Source organism: Scyliorhinus canicula, chromosome 22 (assembly GCF_902713615.1).
Source record: "Scyliorhinus canicula chromosome 22, sScyCan1.1, whole genome shotgun sequence".
NCBI classification, from domain to species: Eukaryota; Metazoa; Chordata; class Chondrichthyes; order Carcharhiniformes; family Scyliorhinidae; genus Scyliorhinus; species Scyliorhinus canicula.
The window spans coordinates 23,653,335-23,678,441 of NC_052167.1; the positions used below are offsets into that span (position 1 = coordinate 23,653,335).

At 43.4% G+C, this 25,107-nt stretch overlaps 1 protein-coding gene across 3 annotated transcripts in view; it reads right to left on the reverse strand.

The window, feature by feature from the left end:
• The window catches only part of bmpr1aa (bone morphogenetic protein receptor, type IAa), a 155,591-nt gene that overhangs the window by 39,709 nt on the left and 90,775 nt on the right, over window positions 1-25,107 (reverse strand). For all 3 annotated transcript variants that reach the window (XM_038782693.1, XM_038782694.1, XM_038782695.1), the window contains exons 3-4: window positions 5,748-5,886; window positions 4,053-4,155 (exon numbers count right to left, since the gene is read on the reverse strand). In XM_038782693.1, coding sequence (XP_038638621.1) covers window positions 4,053-4,155; window positions 5,748-5,886 — 242 coding nt within the window. The remainder of the gene's footprint in view (window positions 1-4,052; window positions 4,156-5,747; window positions 5,887-25,107) is intronic.

Consider the following 25,107-nt stretch of genomic DNA (forward strand, 5'->3'; position numbering starts at 1 on the left):
GTCTCCATCCTAAGCTAGAAGAAACCCCAAAAGATATAGGTGCCTAGTGTGGTAACTGTTGCTGGTTTTTGCTTATAGGTTTAAAAACTATGGGATGTTGCTTGGGGAGGTTTAACTCTTGAGGTTAGAAAAAGCGAGGGATTTGGAACTGGGAAGATTTAAAGATACTGTGTATAGCCTTTAATTTAAGGGTGTTTTTTTAAATTGATTTTCTTGTGTGTTTTACTGTTTAATGAACATTTATTTTGTTTAAAATCATCAAAACATCTGAGACATCCTTCACTGATCCTCACATTATACTCAAAGTACAGTTGAGAGCAGGCATTCCAAGTTTCCTTTCTAGGATTTCGATACCCAGTGTTTATCAGCCGTGCCCTTATCATTCAAACCTTGCATATCTATTAATGATTTCAAAATGGATAATTTCATTTGCACGTGGAACAGATTTATCTTCCTCATCTATGCCACTGAGAAATATACATTGTTCATAGTTATGAAACTCATCTGCGAAACAGCTTTCTGAAAATCGAGTTCAAAGATTTCATTCTACTTAGCAAATCAAAAACAAAAAGCTATAAATATGAAACAGAGTAAATTCAAAGTATAATTAAGCAGTAAGGAATGCTACCTGCACAGTACCTGGGAATAGAATTTTGTTTTTATTAGAGTTTGACTAAGGGCAAAGCATTTTGCTTCATCAGCACTCCCTCCACCAGCATAGTGGCAGCATGCTTATCATCCACAAGATGCATTGCAGCAACTCATCAAGATTCCTTCCACAGCATCTTATAAACCCACATCCTCTACCACCTAGAAGGACAAAGTTAGCAGGAGAACGGGAATAACACTATCAGCAAATTTCCCCAAGTTTCACACCATCATGACTTGTAAATATATCATCGGCAGTTCACTGTCGCTGGGTCAAAATCCTGGCACCTAATAAGCATTGTGGGTGTACCGATACCACGTGGAATGCAGCGGTTCAAGGTGGCAGCTTATCACCAACAAGGTATGGGAAATATTTGCTGGCCTTGCAGGTGAAGCCCACATTCCATGAACAAATAAAAGAAAGGAAGTTACACAAAAAGATTCTCCTATTCTAGTCGAAAACTTTAATTTTTCATCTGCTATTGGAATAGTTGGTTCAGAGAGCAGCATGGTAGTGTAGTGGTTAGCACTGATGCCTCATGGCGACGAGAACCTGGGTTTGATCCCGGCCCCCTGTGGAGTTTGCACATTCTCCCCATCTGCACAGGTCTCACACCTACAACCCAAAAAGATGTGTCGGGTAGGTGGATTTGGTAGGCGAAACTGCCCCTTAAATTGGAAAAAAAAATTGGGTACTAAAAAGGGAATAGTTAGTTCAGTAAATAGCAATTCATTGGGAGATACGTTCTGTACTTCTGCACAGGATTGGGATCTTAATGTGGATGAGCTTAAAATGAGTTTCCCAAAGTTGCAGAAAGGTGCTGCAAGCATCAGGTTGTAAACAATTGTGCTGTAAACGTTTAAGATAAAAGTGAGTTGCGGTCAACAATAGCTGATCAGCATGTACGACTCTTCTTCAAGAGCTCTGAAGAGTCGTCTGGACTTGAAACATTAGTTCTGTTTCTCTCTCCAACAGATGCTGCCATTCCTGAGTTTTTCCTGAATTTTCTGTTTACATTTCAGATTTCCAGCATCTGCAGTATTTTGCTTTTATTGTAACTAACCAGCAGCTCCATCTGGATGCAAGGTTAATGTAATTCACGTTGCCATTGAAAAGAGGGCAGAGGAAGCCATGTTTGAAATCAGGTTACAAGCTCTCCATAAAACAATGATTCTCACAGCAGTTCTGTATATTCCATAGAAAGAAAGATTTGGCTTTGTAAGCTACCACAGCCAGATATGGGAGGAAGACAGTCTCTAATAGAAGAGATGCACTCTGCAGCCATCCAAACATTGAGAGATTTGTCTGGACATGGCGAAAGGGAGGATTAATCATCTGAACAGGCTTAACTGCTGATGGTGGATTTATGGAATTCTCTGAAAATTGTGGAAAGCGCCAGGAGATGATCACTCAAAGTTACTAATCGACAAAATGGGGAATGGAAACTCATTGGAAGATGGGAACAACTGTGGATTGCTTTTAAAAGGACTGCGAGTCCCTGGAGAGTGAACTGGACGTTAAGTATACAAGGAGAATGTCACTTTCTGTCGGCTATAGTGACAATTTGTCTGCTAAAGTGTGTTTAGTCATAGTATTTTTAGTCATTTGTTGCAGTAAAGGTTTTTAAATGTGAACTCGTGTCATTCTTTCAGCTAATGACTGGAACTTCAAATCCCTTTTCAAAAGTTATTGGAGATCATAATGGTGGTGAATTGCCTTCTTAAGAACTGAGATCTTAGCAGGCATGGTGAAGAGTCAACCACATTGCTAAAGGTCTGCAGTCACAAAAAGGCCAGAATGGATAAGGATGGCAGATTCTCTTCCTGAAAGAACATCAGCAATCCAGATGTATTTTTACGACAATCTTGTAATTATATTCTCACCGTTACTGATATAGGCTTGCTATTTCAGATTTATTTAGCTAACTGAATTTAAATTCCCCAGCTGCCGCGGTGGGACTTGGTCTCATGTCTCCAGATCATTTTCCAGGCCTCTAGTAATGTAACTACTGTGCTACCATACTTAATCGTAAGCATCCGCCTGCATTAATGGGTTGGTAAATTTATTATACTCGCATGCCAAAATACAAAAGATTGATTATAAATTTGGGGAGAAGTTTGAGGTGACAAAAATAGATTAGTCCAATATTCTGGATGATGTGTAGACAACTGATTGAACGATAATTGGAAATAAAAACAGTAAATGCTGGAAATACTCAGCAGATTTGACAATATCTGTGGAGACAGCAGAGATAACATTTGGTGACCTTTTGATGAATAACGTCTGCTTTTCAATTAGAAATACTATGAAAGGTAAAACGTGACTTAAGCAGAATAGTAAACAATGAAAATACTAAATAATGATCTGCATCAGATTAGACCAACTCGATACAAACATGCTCGCTCTCTAAAATATGGCACAGGTGGAACACTTTCAATCTTGTATTAACTTAAAAGGCAAATTGAAAACAAATAGACCTACAAACCTATTTTCTTGCAGATATACAATTGAGTTATCAAAGAACTGTACCACATACAAACTTATGCTGATAAGTGGCAAGTAACATGATGCCACAAAAGTGCTCGGCGATGACAATTTCCTACAAGTTTGAAAACCACTTTCCCTTGATGTCCAATGGCATTATCAATGCTGAATCATCCACCATTATCATCCTGGGGTTACCACAGAAGCTCAACAGGATGAGCCACATAAATGCTGTGGCTACAATAGTAGGTCAGAGGCTGGGTATTTGGCAATGAGTGATTCACCTCTTGACTCCCCAAAGCAGCTCTGCCATCTACAAACGGGATGGAATACTCCCCATTGTCTGGATGATTCCATCTTCAACAGCATTTAAGAAGCTCAAGGCCACCAAAAACAAAGTAGTTTATTTGATTTGCACCCCATTCATCATCTTTAGCATTCACTTGCTCCACCACTGGTGTGTACCATTTGCAGCAACGTGCCAAGGATGCTTCAATCAGCACATCCCAGCCTGTGACCTCTTTTACCTAGAAGAATAAGGGCTGCAGGTGCATGGGACCACTACCACTTGTGAGTTCCCTCCAAGATTTAAAAAAATAAATTTAGAGTAGCCAATTATTTTTTTTCCCCCCAATTAAGGGGCAATTTAGCGTGGCCAATCCACCTAACCTGCACATTTTTGGGTTGTGGGGGTGAAACCCACGCAGACACGGGGAGAATGTGCAAACTCCACATGGATAGTGACCAAGGACAATTGGGGATAAAAAAAATAATTGTTGGCCTCCTCAGCAATGCCTAAATCACATGAACAAGTAAAGAAAAGCATAGCTTTCATCTTATCCAAAATTGAAGTGGAAAGGTGATTGATATTATAATAACATTAGAGATCAAGATCCTTACTTTACAATGTTGCTCTCACCTTGCACTGGAAATCTGCTCCTTCTAATCTCATGCAGCCAGAGCCATGAGTAATTTCCCCATTTTCATCCTCTTCGATGATAGCAAAACAGTTTCCATTTGTTCTGCATTATAAAATGTGAGATATTAGTCAAGATGATTAACAGAGTTAGGTTGGTAGTGCAGGCGGGGAGTATTTTAAGAGGGTCTGCGACAAGAAAACAAACATGTACAAAGATCCATAATGCAGGTCTGAAAACTTCTCCAGCATGTGGAGAGTGCGATCCACTGAAGAATTTAGGGTGGAATTTTATGGTTCCCCACTGGCATGTTTGAAGGTAGATTTGTGTGCGCACGCATGGTGTGTGTGTGGGATGAGTAAAATGTAGTGCGTGAGCTGTGTGCTGGCTACCTACCCATCTCTGACTTTTTTGGGGGGGGGGGGGGAGCTGCCAATTGATGGCCACTTAAGCGCCTTAACTCACCCCACCACTATTTTTCTTAAATTTAAAATAATAAATGTCATTTTACATTACTAAAATGAAACTCACTGCCACAGAGAAGGCACTTTCATTTAATTCTGGAAACCCTTTCTCTAAAGGGGCAAAAACTGGCTTGTGACAATAGAAATATTCAACACCACTTATCGAAGTTGAGGTAGCAGTACATTTTCAGTTCAGTAAAAGTTGTGCCAAAGAGGGGGGATGGGCGAAGACAAAAAGGAACGCGAGGTACAAGTAGGAGCCGCAACTGCTGGCCCGATGGCAAGCTAAGGCCCAAACCAAATTGCATATAAATGTATTAGGGCAGCATGGTAGCACAAGTTGATAGCACTGTGGCTTCACAGTGCCAGGGTCCCAGGTTTGATTCCCGGCTGGGTCACTGTCTGTGCGGAGTCTACACATTCTCCCAGTGTCTGCGTGGGTTTCCTCCGGGTGCTCCGGTTTCCTCCCACAGTCCAAAGACGTGCAGGTTAGGTGGATTGGCAATGATAAATTGCCCTTCGTGACAAAAAAGGTTAGGAGGGGTTATTGGGTTACGGAGATAGGGTGGAAATGAAATGAAATGAAAATCGCTTATTGTCAGGGCTTAAGTGGGTCGGTGCAGACTCGATGGGCCGAATGGCCTCCTTCTGCACTGTATGTTCTATGCTTGTATATGAGTGCCTGGGCCATATTGGGGAATGTAAAATATATATGCCGGTTAAAGTTGAGTCGTGGTCACAGTCGTTATGAAGATGCTCGCTTGTAAATATACACGTTGGTTATTGCACTTTTTTTCCTGATAATGTATAATTTGTTTGATGTAAAATATGAAAACTCAATGAAAAGCATTTTCCCCCAAAAAAATGTTGTGCCAAAGAAACCACAGACAATCCATTGAAATGTGTGGCTAAAAGGATCTGCTGAGATAAAAGCTTAATTGCTCCATTTTCCACTTGATTAACACTGCATAGCGTTTCACGATTCTTGAAGCAAGAAGTTTCAACTTATATTTCTAAATGTGTAAGTAATGGGCTTTGTGGTGGAGGACAGTAACATTTTAATGTTCCCTACCTAAACATCAATAATGATACAAAAAAGATGAAAACTCTGAAAGGAACAATGCACAATGTTCATGACAAAATCATCTTTCTTACTGTTTTGCATACAGCTTTACATGTGAAAAGTGATCGTGTGCTCTTCGCCCACAGGTAATTGCCAGTGCAGTAACTTACTTGCATGTATTATTTGCTTCATCAGTTGCACAGTGACCAGAGCAGTAACAATGAAGCCGTGGCTCTGCATCTTCAGGTGCTACTGTAGCACCATTTGCCTTCATGCCTGTTCCCATAAGCATGCTGTCGGGATTTTGACCTTTATATGGGAAAGAATCAAAATGGTTATTAGGGAAGTATAATATTGTCAAGGTTAAATCAATTAATATAGCTTATACACTTATATTTACAGAATCCCACCTCCACATCGCCATGCTTCGCCTTCATTCAAGAATGTAGCTCACAAAGTCTTCCCTGTTGCTACACATGCAAGTTGCATGAGGACATTTTCCCTCTATTAAAGGTGCCAAACAATGGATGCTGTTGTTTTTGTTCACCAAAAGGCTCAATGCTATTTACATCTTGTACAACACTACCACTTGCAACACTCAAGTACTGGTCGTCACCAACAAAGAACAAAGAAAAGTACAGCACAGGAACAGATCCTTCGGTCTTCCAAGCCTGCGCCGACCATGCTGCCCATCTAAACTAAAATCTTCTACACTTCCGGAGTCCGTATCCCTCTATTCCCATCCTATTCATGTATTTGTCAAGATATCCCTTAAACATCACTATCGTCCCTGCTTCCACCACCTCCACCAGCAGCGGGTTCCAGGCACCCACTACTCTGTGTAAAAAAACTTGCATCGTACATCGCCTCTAAACCTTGCCCCTCGCACCTTAAACCTATGCCCCTAGTAATTGACGCCTCTACCCTGGGATAAAGTCTCTGACTATCCACTCTGTCTATGCCCCTCATAGTTTTGTAGACCTCTACGAGGTCGCTGCTCAACCTCCTTCGTTCCAGTGAGAACAAACCAAGTTTATTCAACCAGTAGTGCAGTATCTTGAGGTTATGAGGTTAAGGTAGCTTACAAGAAGCATGATGGATAACATCAAACTGTACAGGTTGATGTGATATTTTCCTATAATGCATTGGTATCAATACACTAAATAAGACACTGGTAGCGACTAGACCAATAAGTGGGTGATAGTCGAGGGGTGTTTCCCTGAATGGAAACTTCTGTCCAGTGGGGTCTGCAGGGCTCAGTGTTGGGACCCTTGCGGTTCATATAAATGATTTAGAAATGAATGTTGGAGGGTTGATCAGCAATTTCGCAGATGATACGAAAATTGGTGGGGTGACAAATAGTGAGTAGGATAGCCTTAGATGACAGGAGGATGTAGGCGGGCAGGTCAGATGGGCTGATCAGTGGCAAATAGAATTCAATCCGGAGAAGTGCGAGGTGATGCACTTGGGCAGGACAAACAAGGCAAGGGAATACATGATGAACGGCAGGACCCTGGGAAGCACTGGGGATCAGAGGAACCTTGGTGTGCATGTGCACAGGTGTGCAGGTGCACTAGTCCCTGAAGGTAGCAGGATAGGTGGATACGGTGGTCAAGAAGGCATAACATACTTGCCTTTAGTAGCTGAGGCATGGAGTTTAAGAGTAGGGAGGTTATGTTGGAACTGTATAAAATGTTGATTAGGTCACAGCTAGAGTATTGTGTGCAGTTCTGGAATCCACATTATAGGAGGGATGTGATAGCACTGGAAAGTGCAGAGGAGATTTACTAGGATATTGCCTGGGCTGCAGAGTTTTGGTTGTGAAGAAACACTCTTACTCAGCTTGCAGATAACAGCTGCAGCTTTTGTGATGCGCTTGTTGATTTCAGCTTCAAGTTAGATTGCTGGTAATTGTGGTTCCTCAATATGTGAAGTTATCAAAAGCCTCAGGCGTCACTTTGTCATTGCTGATAGATGGCGGTGTGATAACATCCTGGACCATGACATTTGTCTTCCTGAGAGGTCTTCCTGGTGGCCAAACCAAACTCTTTACAGGCGTGAGAGAGTCAGTCTATTTGTTGCTGCAGATGTTCTTGGGTATGGAATGTTAGTGCAGCATCATCAGCTTAGAGCAACGCTCTGATGAGAACTTGGCACACCTTTGCCTTAGACCTTAGGTAAGCAAGGCTGAACAATTTTTTGACAGTTATGGTTTGTAAGCAGACACCCTTAGAGATGACCTGAAGGCATATGACAGCAGCAAAGAGAAGAATATGTCACAAAGTGTTCCGGTGCCAGAAAAAAGCCCCGTTTGATCTCACTGCCCTTTTTCGGCATCATAGGATTCTGATGTTACCCCGTCATCCGTCATAGCCGATCCTGCTTACCATGTTGTCACAGAAAAGAGATCACATTGAGCAGCTAATTGGAAGCCAATTTTTCTTCAGCAGCTAACACAGACTGCGTCTGCTCACATGGTTGAATGCCTTGGTGAGATCAATGAAGGCAATACATAGTGGTCTCCTTTGTTCACGGCATTTCTCTTTGAGCTGCAGGACTGTAAAGATCATATCAATCTTCCCGTTCTGAAACCACACTGGGATTCGTAGTAGATGCATTCAGTCAGGCTCTACTGTCTGACAAGGGCCATTTGGGCAAACATTTTCCCCACAATGCTCTACAGTTATTGCGATCGCTGCAGTTGCCCTTATTCTTGTACAGTGTCACAATTTTTGCATCACGCATGTACAGGGGCACTGTTCCATCCCTCCAACAGAGACAGAGAGGCTTGTGCATATGCTGGAGTGTCAGTTCCTGTGCTTGATGAATTCAGGCGGTATAGCATCAGTACCCGGCACAAGCAAATCAATAGCTTTGCTGAGCTACTCCATATGTGTTCAATATTCAGCTCTGCTATGTCAGCCAGATTTTTCATGTTGACTAGAGCACAGTGCTTTCCCTAGAATACTGAAGGTAGTGTTCCACCCATCTCTCCAGATGTTTATTGCAGCCTTTGATGATCTCTCCTGCTTTTGTTTTCAATCAAATAATTTTTTTTGCCGATTGAACTGTTGCCGTTTTGATCCCTTCATATATGCCATGAGCATTCTCAGTGTTGAAGGACCTCTGAACATTATGGCAAAGTTGTAACCAGTCATCATAGGTGCAATGCCGAGCAAGTCTGTCAGATTTTACTTCAAGCAGCCCTTCGTGTATTCAGAGACTTCTAGCTCCGATATCTCTTGTGATTAATGAGAGTGGACTGCTTAGGTTTCATGACAGGTTCATCAAAATGATATTAGCCTCGAACTAGCCAGCATTTTTCCAGTCTTGATTCCCATACTTTGAGAATATAAATGGTGCCACAAAGTGTGTTCCACTTCATAGAATTTTTATAGAATTTACAGTGCAGAAGGAGGCCATTCGGCCCATCGAGTCTGCACCAGCTCTTGGAAAGAGCACCCTACCCAAGCCCATACCTCCACCCTATCCCCATAACCCAGTAACCCCACCTAACACTAAGGGCAATTTGGACCCTAAGGGAAATTTAGCATGACCAATCCACCTAACCTGCACATCTTCGGACTGTGGGAGGAAACCGGAGCACCCGGAGGAAACCCACGCACACACGGGGAGGATGTGCAAACTCCACACAGACAGTGACCCAAGCCGGGAATCGAACCTGGGACCCTGGAGCTGTGAAGCATTTGTGCTAACCACTATGCTACCGTGCTGCCCTCTTCTGCACTGTATGTGGGAATGTCTGCGTGGGCCTATTCAATCAGGTTGAGGGACTGTCAGTTTTTATCTCGGGAGGCAGAATATCTGATATTGAAACGAGGACGGTATTTCTGCTTTTGAATAAAAAAGCTTCAACAATTGCATCATAACCCTGGTGCACATCAGGGAGTGATCCGCATCATAGTAGCACCTGAAACCAGACTGGGATTCATAGTAGATGCATTCAGCCAGGATCTACTGTGTGACAAGGGCCATTTGGGCCAATATTTTCCCCACAATGCTTTACAGTTGTTGCGATCGCGCAGCACGGTAGTATAGTGGTTAGCACAATTACTTCACAGCTCCAGGGTCCCAGGTTCGATTCCCGGCTTCGGTCACTGTCTGTGCGGAGTCTGCACATTCTCCCCGTGTGTGCGTGGGTGTCCTCCGGGTGCTCCGGTTTCCTCCCACAGTCCACAGATGTGCAGGTTAGGTGGATTGGCCATGCTAAATTGCCCTGAGTGTCCAAAATGCCCTTGGGTTTCTGGGTTACAGGGATAGGGTGGGGGTGTGGGCTTGGGTAGGGTGTTCTTTCCAAGAGCCGGTGCAGACTCGATGGGCTGAATGGCCTCCTTCTGCACTGTAAATTCTATGATTGTCAGCACTCTGGTTAGATATTAGATTTATCACGTGTACTGAGGTAGAGTGAGAAGTATTGTTCTGTGTACAGTCCAGGCAGATCATCCCATGCATGAAAAAACATAGGACTTATGATAAATACACAAAGTAAATACATAAACATAGACATTGGGTGAAGCACACAGAGTGTGGTGTTAACAAGAGTAGAGAAGATCCGTAGAGCGAATAGTTCAGTCCATAAGAGGGTCAGGAGTCTGGTAACAGCAGGGAACAACCTGTTTTTGAATCTGTTAGTGCGTGTTCTCAAACTTTTATATCTCATGCTCGATGGAAGAGGTGGGGGAAAGAGAGAATAACCTGGGTGGGAGGGGTCTTTGATTATGCTACCCACTTTCCCAAGGCAGCAGGAGGTGAAGAGAGCCAATGGATGGTGGCGGGTTCATGTGATGGACGGGGCTGTGTTCTCAACTCTCTGTAGTTTCTTACAGTCTTTGGCTAAGCAACTGCCGTACCAAGCTGTGATGCAGCCAGATAGGATGCTTTCCATGTGCATCTGTAAAAATTGCTAAGAGTCAATATGGACATGCTGAATTTCCTTAGTTTCCTGAAAAAGTATAGGCACTGTTGTGCTTTCTTGGTCGTAGCGTCGACGTGGGTGGACCAGGACAGATTGTTGGTGATGTGCACACCTAGGAATTTGAAGCTATCAACCATCTCTACCACAGCACCATTGATGCAGACAGGGGTGTGTACAACACTTTGCTTCCTGAAGAAATGTTGTTCACAATAATGTCTGGATGATGAGCAAATCCAACTGCTGCCAATTCCCTTATCTTGGATTCTTCAGAACACTTTATGGCATGGTTTGCCATTAAAGCAGCAAAGCTGAAGAATTTTTTTTCCTGTTCCGATTTATCTTTCCCAGGCCACAATGTTGAGGCAGAAGGGCCATGCCTCATGGCTTGTGCCCACTCCCGTGCTGGAATCCCCCAGTACATAAAGATGTTCTGATTTTGGGATTCCACTGATAGCAGTGTCAAGTTACTCTCAGAGCTGGTCTCTTACCTCTGGAGTGAAGAACAGCATTAAAGTGTGAATATGCATCATGTTAACTGGCCTTGTTTGAGTTCATAAACAGATGGAGAGACCACGTTCTGAACAATTTGTGGGCTGTTCCACCATCGAAAGTAGCAAGCTCCTAACAACAATGCCTTCACTTCGCTCACACCTTTCCTCCAAAACTTTTGCCCTGCCAAATGAACATGTAAAATGTTTTCCTTTCAGTGATTTGCTCTCCACTCACCTGGTCCCTTGTACGGCAGCATTGTCAATGTTCAGTCAGTCAAGTTCCATGTCAATCACAGCTGCTTTGCATGTATTCTCAACCAGCTGAAAGTCGCTGTGAGGAATATGCACATGGTCCTGGCATTCCAGTTTGTTAATCGAGTTGGCAAAAGTTTCCTCATCATTTGCTTGTGCCCTTTAAAAAAATAAATTGATGGGATGTGCGCTTCACTGGGTGGGCCAGCATTTATTGCCCATCCCAGTTGCCCTTGAGAAGGTGGTGCTAAGCTGCCTTCTTGAACTATTGCAGTCCCTGATGTGTAGGTACATCCACAGTGCTGTTCGGGAGGGAGTTCCAGGATTTTGACCCAGCAACAGTGAAGGAACAGCGATTATATTTCTAAGTCAGGATGCCGAGTGACTTGGAAGGGAACCTCCAGATGGTTGTGTTCCCATGTATCTGCTGCCATTGTCCTTCTAGATGGCAGTGGCCACGGGTTTGGAAGGTGCTGCACTGCATCTTGTAGATGATGCACACTGCTGCCACTATTTGTTGGTGGTGGAGGGACTGAATTTTTGTGGAAGGGCTATCAATCCAGCGGGCTGCTTTGTCCTGGATGGTGTTGAGCTTCTCGAGTGTCGTTGGTGCGGCATCATTGAAGCAAGTGGAGAGTATTCCATTACACTCCTGACTTGTGCCTGGTGCAATCGCTCAATTGTTGAGCTGAGATTCTAAGATTCAAGAACCCATTGAAGTAGATGGACTGTGGCGGATCAGGATCTAACTAGTCAGCAGATGACTAACTTGAGATGGCTGGTGGCAGACCAGTGGGACAAGATGCACCCTCAACTGGAGAAGACAGGTCATTGTATCCATTTTCCTTCTCAATCAAGTTGGACTTAGCACTTGTAACTGCCTTCTCCTGTGTTGTGTTAACACTCTGCATTGAAACTGGAGCTTCCTCGCCTCGGTGCAAGCATCGGCAAAATTTAAGCAGACCCTGGCCTGTTCAAATGTGAAGGTCCCCCCTGTTTACCAACCTGGTGGAGTCCAAAGGAAAGCAAATCACATTTGGGATTGGCTTTGTTTCAGGAGTTGCTGGAAAGACACCATAATTAGACATCTTTGGGATCCACTCCAAATTTTGTCAGGGTTTATTTCCTTAGCCTTCAACTCTCCAGATGTATACACATGGCTGTATGCTATTTTGCCCATAGCTGGGAGTTCATCTCATGAATGGCAGCACATGTGCACATGCCGGTGAGTCTGCACATTCATGTCTAGAGGTCAAATCTTCTGACGTTCCTCTGAAGTTTTAGCCTGGGCTGTGAGGAAGCCAGTTTCCTTGTGTCACCATGACAGCCGAGGGAGTGCTGACGCAGGGATCTGGTATACTGGCAGGGAGAGATTTGCACATTTGGCTTCCTTTCTCGGACTGTTGCTAGGCAGACTTGCAAATTGAAAATGAGAAGCAAAGCAGCACATAAATGCGGAAAATATGCTCTCTTCACCTACACACTAGGTGCATCACATCAAGCTATTGAACAGCCCAATTAACACAGCTGCTGGATAATGGGTCTCTTAATCCCAACATCATGGCTTTAAGTCTCACCTTGAGTGATGTCATTGCTGGCTCTTTGTTCATCAATGATTTCAACAGAATCAAAACTGTCCACTCCGGTAAAAGGTACAGCAGTTCAAGTGCAAAAACAGATCTAGTTACACAAATACAACTTTCGTCTAAAGTCTGGCTCTGTGACTCAAACAAAAGTCATACAATATGAAACTCTAATTAGTACTGTTTTCTCATGGATTTTAAAACGCTGTTTAAATCCGAGGGGCTCAATATTATTAGAGAAATTAAACTGAACTGCCTTCAAATTTACCTGTTAGAAAAGCTACATGAAGCTGATGTGGTAAAACAGGTCAAGGAAAATAAATGCAAACTTTGCCACTGGTTTGACTTTGCTGCCAATTGTTTTTTCTCCACTAATACCCTCCAATTTTATAACTTTCTAAATATTATATATCTGCACCAGACACACAATATGTAAGTTTATACGGATCAATAAAATGTAGCACTGCTTTCTGAAGTTCATGAAACTAGTGCGTGAAGTTTAGAAACTGCACATGCGTGGTCACAACTCTGGGTTGAGAGGCAGGACATTGGTTAAATTAATCCTGAATTAAACACTTCCTCTCATTGTTAATTCAGAACCATCTGAGAACAATTACTTCCTGTAGGGCTCTCCGCCACTTGCAGGGATCAAGAAAGCTCATGGGCGGAATTCTCCGCTCCCCACGCGGAGTGGGAGAATTACGGGAGGGCCCCCCCGCGATTCTCCCCCCTACCGCTCGGAAAAATCACCGCTCGCCGTTTTTCAAGGCGAACGGCGATTCTCCGAACCCGATGGGCCGAGCGGCCGGCCCTTCAGGCCCGTTCGGGGCATCTAGGGGCCCGATTGAGACGGGAGCACCACGACTGTGCTCGGGAGGGGACAGGCCCGCGATCGGTGCCCACCGATTGTCGGGCCAGCGTCCAAAATGGACGCACTCTTTCCCCTCCGCCGCCTGGCAAGATCAAGCCGCCATATCTTGCCAGGCGGCTGAGGAGAAAGACGGCCACCGCGCATGCGCGGGTTCGTGCCGTCTGCGCGATGAAGTCATCCGCGCATGCACGGGTTGGAACCGGCAACCCGCGGATGATTTAATAAATGAGCCGGACGCGCGTATTCTCGGCGCGACGAGGTTGCTGCCGAGAAAGGCGGAGGCCCGCACCTAGCCCCCTGGGTGGGGGTGAATTAGGTGCGGGGAGCGGGCTCCGAGGCCGTCGTGAACCTCGGCCGAGTTCACAACGGCCTTCACGAATTCGCCCCCCTGTGGAGAATTCCGCCCCAGGTCTTTTATTTTTTTTTCCTTCCATGTGATGTCGCACGGCCAGCATTTGTTGCCATCCCTAATTGCCCTTGAAAACAGTCTAAATCTCTTAGCTTAAACATGTTTCCATTTTAAGATGGAGATGAGGCTTCTTTTTCTCTCAGAGGGCCGTTGGTCTGTGGAATTCTCTTCCTCAGAAAGCAGTGGGGGCTGGGTCGCTGAATTTATTCACAGCTGGGTTGTATAGATTTTGGCAGACACAAGGGTTATGGGGAGCAGACAGGAAAGTGGCGTTGAGAGCCCAGCCAGATCAATCATGATCTCTTCGGATGGCGGAGCAGGCGCGACGAGCCGAATGGCCTATTCCTGTTCCTCATTCCCATGTTCTTACAACATTACTAGAGGGAATGTGGTTGCATCCATCTCCATTCTGGGGCATTTTGTGAGCACTTTAAAACAGCAATTGGCTGTAACTCGTTTCAAGGACAGAAATAGGGCAACATTCACTTCCCATGTGAGGAATCACAACCCATATTGGAATGAGACAATAAAAAAATTATATATTTGCTGTTTTGATAATCTTATGCATTTCAAATTATAGTTGTTTCACCACAGGTGAAGGGCCGTGCCTTCAATTGCCTCCACGCAGAGCTCTGGAATTCCTATCCTGCCCCTCTCTGCCTCTCCACTTCACTTTCCTCCTTTAAGGCATTTAAAAAAAAAAGTACCCCTGATCTTTTTAGTCATCTGATCGAATATCTTCTTATGTGGCTTGATATCATACTTTGTTTTGATACTCGAGACTTTTCACGATGATAAAGGTGCTATTGTGCTTTTGTTGTTACCAATATCAATGTTGCTGCCATGACTGTTAAAGAGTTTAACTGCTTCCTAACAGGGAGGTAAATAACTGGAGCTTGAATCTCCTGTGGCTGAGATCAAATTGCCAAGCCATGCAGTGTGGTTCAAAAAAGCTTCCATTATCCCGATGACATAGATTTGGACCGACTGGGGTCAGATATGACATTAGTCAAACAGCTGGAATAAATGGGGAAGCTATCAAAAAAAACTGTTCAGCTGCTTTAAGCTTCAAGCCTGGTTTGACAAAGGTGGAGGCCTCAACATGCTTTCTGGCCTACCATGTGACTATATTTGTGCTGGTAAATTATTTTTATGAAGCTACAGTTGCGGTTTCTCACTCAATTCTGGTTAAGCACTGGGCTAAATCGCTGGCTTTTAAAGCAGACCAAGGCAGGCCAGCAGCACGGTTCAATTCCCATACCAGCCTCCCTGAACAGGCGCCGGAATGTGGCGACTAGGGGCTTTTCACAGTAACTTCATTTGAAGCCTACTTATGACAATAAGCGATTTTCATTTCATTTCAATTCGCATATGGTAATTTGATTTTAAATTTCTGAACATGTTGAAAATCCTCTAGAATTCCAACAAAAATATTTTAAAAATTTAAAGGCTAAACTGTTCTAAAGGTATGGTCTATTTATTTGTGAACTTACACAGGTTCGCGACTAAAATCTCACGATATGAACAATCTAATTCGAAATATGTTGTCAGTACAGATCAAAGATGTCATATTCCCGACCAAAGCCTTTTTTTTAAAATTTAGAGTACCCAATTCATTTTTCTCTAATTAAGGGCAATTTAGCGTGTTCACTTCACCTACCTTGCACATCTTTGATTGTGGGGGCGAAACCCACGCAAACACGGGGAGAATGTGCAAACTCCACATGGACAGTGACCCAGAGCCGGCATCGAACCTGGGACCACAGCGCCGTGAGACTGCAGTGCTACCATCGTGCCACTGTGCTGCCCTTTTCCCGACCAAAGCTGACAGGTTTTCACTGATGGCTCCATTTTATCGAAGGCCAGATCCACACAAAACTCAGTTTGGCTCATCACTACGTTGTTTTCCTAGTTCCTGATCAGCACCAAAGTAGAAGGTAGCCACCTTTCAATGACACACTTTATCTTTACATTGTATATCTGTATATCTGTATATGACACTTGTATGAAAGAGAGGGATTGGTCAAGTGACAGTTAAAACTAGTAAAATATTTACTGAACTGTGATTTAAATGTTTACAAATTTATGACAATGATGAATTAGGACCCTGTCAAGTTGGTGAACGGAATGCATTTTCTATTATGCAAATTGCCCTGAACATACGCAGTTGCTTTAACTGGAGGGGAAACTGAAACGAACAATCCTTTTATCCATGAAAACAAACGTTAAGAGTATTGTCTTAGTCAGTCAATCTGGCATACTTTTAGTTTGTTTGCAAAGTGATTCGAGTTTTCTGGACACATGGTTACAACTTGCCTTTATCCCAGATATTTTGCTCATACGTACCCAAAACATGGCTGCCAAAGGTAGACTCTTGTCCCATGTAAACTAAAACTTGCCCACATCATACATACAATGAATTGGTTGCCATCAGATGGGATTAAGAATTTTCAGGTCTCAAGTTACACACTGGAGAGATGTTCATCTATACTCCTGAAATCTCTGACAGTCAGAAAAACATCATGGTAAGGATCACGTTTTTCAGGCTAGGCTAAACTACAAATCAAATTTGCTGCAAGCAAAGAGAAATGAACCAAATTGGCAGCCAAAACGAATACGATATTTAACTTCCTCTGGTAATTTAAAAGCTAAAGCAATCATACAATTTCAAGAATTTTTAATCCAAATTTAGATGACCATAAGAGAGTATATGCTCCATGAAATTCCTGTTTTCATCATTGAGAAATTAACTGAAGAAGTGAACATGAGGAAAATCTATATAATTGCATAGACATTACAACAGGAAACAGTCTGTTCAGCCCAAGCATTTGCCCACTATACAAGCAGTAGAACTGATCCTAAATGCCTCCCGCTAATCCAGCACAAAGCCAAACTTTTCATGAAAGTTTGAACGGTCTCTGCTCCAATCACAATCTCCAGTCGTACACTCCACTATTTCACAATCCTCGATGTAAAATAGCTCATTGTGCTTTCTTTCGTTAAAATAAATTTAGAGTACCCAATTATTTTTTTTCCAAAAGGGGCAATTTAGTGTGGCCAATCCACCTAACGTGCATATCTTTTGGGTTGTGGGGGTGAAACCCACGCAGACATGGGGAGAATGTGCAAACTCAACACGGACAGTGACCCAGGGCCGGGATTCGAACTCAGGTCCTCAGTGCCGCAGTCTAACCACTGCGCCATGTGCCACCCCTCATTCTACTTTCTGGCATAAACCTCAAATTCAATCTTACATCAAGTCCCTTCCTTCTAGATCACTCACTCACTGGAAACAGAATGTCCAATTAATTCATAATTTTGAACAATCCAAAGGCCACAATCCTCCATATGAATGAAAACAGCAGCAATTCTTCAAATCTTTATATATGTACCCCTCATTAGAGGGAACATCCAAGTGACTCCACATTTCCTCACTTGACTTCATATGGTTTGCAGTCCAAAACTAAACACAATGTTCCAAATGTGATTTTACCATGGGTGTATATGGGAAGGCCATTAAATGCCACATTTTACCTTCATAATTAGCCATATATAAAGACCTAGACCTGATCAAGGCAATTCCCCCTCATTCAGATCAAAATGGGTTAATCCACATGAGGCAAATGCAAATACTCAAGCTATTTTTTATTAGCCTGGTAATCTATATGCTGCTTAATCAACAGCAAGATCCCGCAAAATGTGAACCATTGTCTATATCTTGGGAGCTCTCTTGGTGAAGACAGACATCACCTCCAATGCGCCAGCTCAGCTATGGCCAAGTGAGGGGAAAAGATATTTGAGGACCAGGATGTCATACCCTAGATGAGGGTCATGGTTTACTGGACAGTATTGATCCCTGCACTCCCCACGTGCTTCAAAGACTTGAACAACCTACATCAGGCATCTCAAAGCACTGAAGTAGTACCATCAGCAGTGCCTTTTGGGGAACCTACATAATGAGTTGAAAGAAGTATTTTTGCATTTATATAACAACTTTCAAGACTTCAGGGTGGCCCAAAACCTTCAATAATCAACGTCAGACTGGTGTGGTCACTCTTTAGAAAGCAAAACCAATACCGAATTTACGTGCGGAACTCAGGAATGAAATAAATATCAGATTTTTTGTTTTAGCTGTTGGATGAGAGATAGATTATGGGCAGAAAACAGATAGAACTCCCTGTGCTTCTTTAACATATACTTGGATCTATAACGGCTAACTGCGGGGAAAGGAAGGTAGGCTCTTAATTTATCTCTCCTCTCCATCATAAGTGCAGTAATCCTAGAGAAGCTAACAGTGAGACAGTGTGCTTGAGTGCCCCAGTTACCACATTCCCAATGGGAATTGATGTCTCATAGAACTAAAGAAAAACTTTCACTGAAGATGATCCTTTCTTTCCCAAGTTGTTTTGGAGTTTAGCACAAATTGTTCAAGGTGACCTATGAAGTATTTAAGTGATCTGACTGTGTAGCATGGTGCACGGTGAGCTCACTTGGGTGCAGGTTCCCACAGTACAAATTACCACATGCACATTCACTGCCATAAACGAGGGTTGCCTCCAGACAGAATTGAATACTTGCTTTAATGATAAGCTCTCAAGAAAAACAAAGGAAATCAAGGATCCCTCCCACCCGGCTTACTCACTTTTCCAACTTCTTCCATCGGGCAGGAGATTCAGAAGTCTGAGAACACGCACGAACAGACTCAAAAACAGCTTCTTCCCCACTGTCACCAGACTCCTAAATGACCCTCTTATTGACTGACCTCATTAACACTACACCCTGTATGCTTCAACCGATGCCAATGCTTATGTAGTTACATTGTATATCTTGTGTTGTCCTTTTATGTATTCTCATGTATTTTCTTGAATTTTGTTTAATTCCCTTTTCTTCCATGAATGATCTGTTGAGCTGCTCGCAGAAAAATACTTTTCACTGTACCTCGGTACACGTGACAATAAACAAATCCAATCCAATCCAATCCAATCCTAAATAGCAACCATAGCTTCAATTTAACAAAAATCCAAATGCAATGATCTACTTAGTATGGTATTCAAATCAAAAGATAGCGTAGAAATATTTTACAGCACAGGATGATGCCGAAGCCAGCATTATCCTGTCATTTGCACTCAAACTTACGCAATATGCGTTTCAATTATCACTCATCTTTACTGAGATCAAGACAAAAAGTAATAAAAATGTAAACTTACAAATGAATCTGGAATGGCAAATAGCATGCTTTTTTAAAAAAGGAAACTGAATGTAAATGCTGTGCATTGTGAAATTATGGTAATTCAGTAACAAGTTAACTGGGCTAATAAAAATGATTATATGGGGCTAGATACTAAACTTTCTGCCTACAGAATTTGCACAAGAAGCTATTAATCTTAGCATGACATACATACTGTAATAATAAATTGCGTTTCCCCCAAGAGTAACTTGGCTGAACTGTTGACATATCTCATTTTTAATTAAACTCCTTGACAGGCAGATCTAGCCCTACTAATGATACCACCTCAGTAAAGTCATTGAACCCAATCATTTGGCAAGCGCCAACTATGCAGACATCCCTGTTCAACAAGCAGAAGCACAATGTTAACAATGTACAAGGTGGTCCTTTATTACCATCACAGCCTGTCATGCTAGTACACACATGGTCAGTCAAGCACACGATCACAAACCTGATCAGGGAATTATCTTATCTTTTTGGTTGCCTGCCAGGATTTTTGACAGCCTGAAAAGCGAAGATGTATTTGGGGACAGCCCCAGTAGAACTCCAGCAGAAGCAGGCAACTAGTTACATTAATTTGTCAAATAAACGCGCCACTATTACTATCGTCATGCTCCAACTTACTTCAGAGGTACACAGATACAATTGAATTGAAAGACACCAATTCTGATCGTCTTGCCAGAATAGAAGTCCCATTTTCAGAGCTTTTTTTTCCTGGGCCATTAATTGTTCAGAGGTGTTTGTTAAGCTGGCTTTGTAACTCTGCTTCAGGTTAAAAAAACACACTCAAGCAATGCAACTGAACGCATATGGTAATTATAAGAATGTTTTATGGTAATTATTAGAATGTCTGCCACTTCTTGTGGGTGGAAGGTATACTAAACTGTCTGCTCGTGTGTGTAGAGAGAAGGAAGAGCAGGCTTTCTTGAAGTAAAAAAAATAAGGTTGGTGGGTTAGTTTCAGAATGCAAATCTTCTTGTCTGCTTCTTAGTTCTGCTTAATCTTTGCTCTGGCCCAATCCCAAATCTACTCTCTCTGGGACACTGCCTACCTAAGCTCTGACCTCTGTTTCTATTCCTATGCGTTGGATGCTACCTCAGCCAACAGCAGAACAGCCTCAGGTGCTAACATCGCCTTTGCCTTCACTTTAATTTATGGCTGCTGTGCTCAAAAAAAAATCTTGCTTTATCACTGTTTACACCTGGACACAGATTCCACTTAAGTCATCGTCGCCACTTGAATTGCTCCCACTACACTGCAGCCGCTACAAGCCAAAGCACAGAAATTAATCCAAACCACAAAAACACCAGGTAGATTGGACAAGAACATTCTTGTCTCCATTGTTAAACTACTGGAGGTTAATAATCTCAGTGATATTATGGAGCCTCCACAAAATCTTCAGGAACTGACACTGCCCATGAGCTGGAAAAAGGTTATATTCAGTGTGCATACAAATAATGAGGCCTTAGGTCAAGGAAGACTGCCTTAGGATTTCTGTCCACCAACCATCCCAGGACACTTCCCCCTACAGCATCCTCTGGATCACTGCCATCAACAGCCTGGATCATTAACTTTCAACAATCTGTCTGACAGCTGCTCAAAATCCTGCATTTCACCCACACGTCTTATTCTTCGGCGATCACTCACCAATGAGAAGGATTGTCAACCTAAGAAATTCCGGGTTACTGGTCATGGGTTCTGTGGGTTGTCACATGGCTTACGAGCCCAATCCTAGAGGCACATCTTCGACCGCACCTTTGATAGGCATTTCTGGGAGGTTGGATCGGTTCTCAGACTGGAGATCGCTGGTATTCCTTTCTCAGGTTCCTTTTCCGGGTCTCCTCTTGCCGTCAGGCGTCCTTGAAGAAATTGTCCCTCCAATCTGGAGGATCCTCCAGGTAGGTGTCTTCTGAGCAGGCGTTGACGTTGCATTTCTTGAGGTGAGCCTTCAGGGTGTCTATGGAGCCTTCAGAGTTCTATGAAGTGCTTCCTTTGTCCTCTTGTTCGGAAACCTCCCTTGAGCAGGGCAAAGAAGATGTGCTTTGGAAAGCACATGGCCAGACCAGCGGAATTGTTTTGGATGATCATGGCCTCGATGCTGGTGCTCTTGGCTCCTTCAACGACACGGATGTCAGTAAGCCTATCCTCCCAGCTGATGAGGAGAATGCATCTCAGACAGCGTTGATGGTACCTCTCCTGGTGGCGTCTATGCCTCAGTTGAAGACATGGTGAACAATGGTTTAGGGGCTAACATTGGGGGTGGTCAAGAGGCCAGTATTAGATAAGCGTAGATATCTTAAGAGTATTGTGGGGTTTGAGGCAATTTTAGAGAAAGGGAAGGATGAAGCAATGGAAGGGATTTGAAAACAAGGAGGAACATTTTAAAATCAAGACACTGCTTGATGAGGAGTGAATGTAGGTCATTAAGCACAAGGAGATAGACGAACGGGACTTGCTATTTGTCAGAGTGCAGGCAGCAGAGTTTTGAATGACTTCAATATTACAAAAGTAGAATGTGGGAGGTCATTAGCGGTACATTAGAATAATTAAGTCTAGACCACGAAAGAGCCTTTTAGCAACAGATGAGCTGTGGCAAAGACAAAGTCCAGAAATTTATGGAAGTGAAAATTAGTGGCCTTGGTGATGTGCGGACATAGGGTCAGAAATTCATATTGAGCTCAAATATGACATGGTGGTTGTGAGCAGTTTGGTTTAGTCTTAGACCTTTGCCTGGGATAGGGATGGAATCAGCAGCCAGAGGAGTTTGAAGCGAGGACCAAAAACAATTATTTCAAACTTCCCAGTATTTAACCAGAGGAAGTTTCTGCTCATCCAGTACTTGATGTCGATAAAGTTTGGATAATTGAGCAACAGTGAAGGAGTAGAGGGAGTAGTGGCAAGGTAAGAATTGCATGTCATCCGTGTACATGTGAAAACCAACGCTGCGTTTTCAGATGATGTTGCCGAGGGGCAGCATGCCTGTGGGAAATAGGAGGGGACCAAGAGGAGATTCTTAGGGGGCATCAGAGGTAACAGTTTGGGAAGGGAAGCCATTGCAAGTGATACTCTGGATACGGTTAGATAGCTAAGAATGGAACCAAGGGAGTGCAATCCTACTCAGCTAGACAACAGTAGAGGTGGAGGTGGGGTGGCCAACCGTGACCAAAACTGCAGGCAGATCAAGGAGGCGTGATAGAAAAGGCAGCACAGTGGCGCAGTGATTAGCATTTCTGCCTCACAGCACCGAGGTCCCGGGTTCGATAATGTAGGTAAGTGTGAATAGGATAGGAATGCAGGACTTGGTAGGGGATAGGATAGAGGTACGTTGAAGGTCCTGTGGAGTGGGGAATGACATGCCTGTCAGGAGACAATTGGATCAGTCGAGTTTGAAGGTCACAAGAGGCTGGTAGTTTGAGACAGAGGGTTACTGAGATTGACGTAGGTGGTGTTTGGGATGTGAGAGGATATGGAATTTTAGGCTTAGCTTGCAGTCAAATTGAACAGCATGAGGGCAGCACGGTGGCGCAGCGGTAGCACTGCAGTCTCACGGTGCCGAGGTCCCAGGTTCAATCTCGGCTCTGGGTCACTGTCCGTGTGGAGTTTGCACATTCTCCACGTGTGTGCGTGGGTTTCGGCCCCACAACTCAAAGATGTGCAAAGTAGGTGGATTGAACATGCTAAATTGCCCCTTAATTGGGGAAAATTAATTGGGTACTCTAAATTTATATTATAAAAAATTGAACAACATGGCTGTGAATAGTGGTTTAACCTGATCAAATGGCCAGCGACAGAGGTGGAATTGGTAGAAACAGTGCGAGAGCAGAAGCTGAAAATGATGGCATCTGTTTTCCCAACACTGAACATTAGAATGACGGAGATTGAGGGGTGACCTAATAGAGATCTACAAGTTTATGAGGGGCATGGATCGAGTGGATGATGAGCACTTGATTTGATTTGATTTATTGTCACATGTACCAAAGTACAGTGAAAAGTATTTTTCTGCGGCTGAGGGAACGTACGCAGTATGTATATAGTAGACAAAAAGAATCATCAACAGAGAACATTGACAAATTCACTTTTTCCCATGGTGGAGGGATCAGTCATCAGAGGGCATAGGTTTATGGTTCGTGGGCAAAGTTTAGAGGAGATGTGCGAGGCAGGTTATTTTTACAGAGGGTGGTGAGTGCCTGGAACGCGCTGCCAGGGGAGATTGTGGAAGCATTCAAAAGGCATCTTGCCAAACACATGGATAGGATGAGTATAGAGGGATACAGCACAAGGAGGTGCTGAGGGTTTTGGCCAAGGATGGTATCAGGACCGGTACAGGTTCGGAGGGACGAAGGTCAGTTCCTATACCGTATTATTCTTTGTTCTTAGAACTGGAAAAACTTGTAGCTTAGCTCAGACTGGACGTTGAACAATAATTCCACACCACATAAGCAATGGAAACTTAAAGGTGGACTGGTAAAGAAATGGAGATACTTATCATCAGCGTATATGTGGAAGCTCATCCCCACCCAAGTATATGAGGAAGAGAGGAGTCTAAGGATAAAATTCTGGGAGATTCAAAAGGTAATGACATGGGGCCAGGAAGAAAACCCTTTTCTGGAGAAGCTCTGGCTACAATCAAATGAACAACAATGAAACTAAGCCAGGGCAGTCCAACAGAAATGAATCGAGGATAGGTGTTACAGTCGACCGTGTCAAGTGATGTAAAGAGGTTGAGGAGGTATAAATTCATCAACCACAAATTACATCATATGAGACTTTGGTTGGGTTTGTTTGATAGCCTGTAGCAGGGTGGAAATCAGTGGATAAATTCAAACAGCAAATTACAGGCAAAATGAGCATAGATTTGGGTAGTATCACCACATCCCACCATTGTGTTGAGGAAAGGAAGATTACAAAGACAGGGACAATTTTTGAGGTGGGATATCATTACTGCTTTTGAAAGTCAGTATGAAATGAAAATCGCTTATTGTCACGAGTAGGCTTCAATGAAGTTACTGTGAAAAGCCCCTAGTCGCCACATTCCGGCGCCTGTCCGGGGCGGGGAGGGGGAGGGGGGGGGGGGGCTGGTACGGGAATCGAACCGTGCTGCTTGCCTGCTTTAAAAGCCAGCGATTTAGCTGAGTGAGCTAAACCAGTATGAAGAGAGGGGTCCATTTAAAGTGTCAGCGAGCGGGTAAGGTAAGAAAGAGCCAGGTGAGGAGGGGACGTTAGATGGGTCACACATAGTAGGAATGACTAAATAAAGCCAATGTCATCATGTTATATGTGTTCTGCCCAAAGGCAACTCCTTAGCTCATTGTCCACTGATTATTCATCCTGAACCATTTTCTTGATTGTTTTTCTCAGTAGTGGTTTGCCATTGCCTTCCTCTTTCAGAGGCAGGAGGGGAAAACAGGCCTCAAGTCTACTTCAGCCAGAACAGGAATCAAACCCACTCTGTTGCCACTAATCTGTAGCACATATCTAGCCAATGAGCTAACCGGCCCCAAATGGAGCAATAGGCCATTTTTATAGACAAGATAAGCTCCAGGAGAATACGAGGGAAAATAGGTTGGAAGCAAAAGGGAGCATGGTGCTATATTTGGTTTGGTGCGCAATGGGACTAATTAATGTGGCCTGACACTTATCCATCATAGCTCAGAGCATGATAAAGGATTGTTTTTTTTTAAAAATGGTGCCCTCCAAACAATCATAGGAGTACAGGTGAATAATGTTTCTCATATCCCAAGAAAAACTAGAGGGACTCACC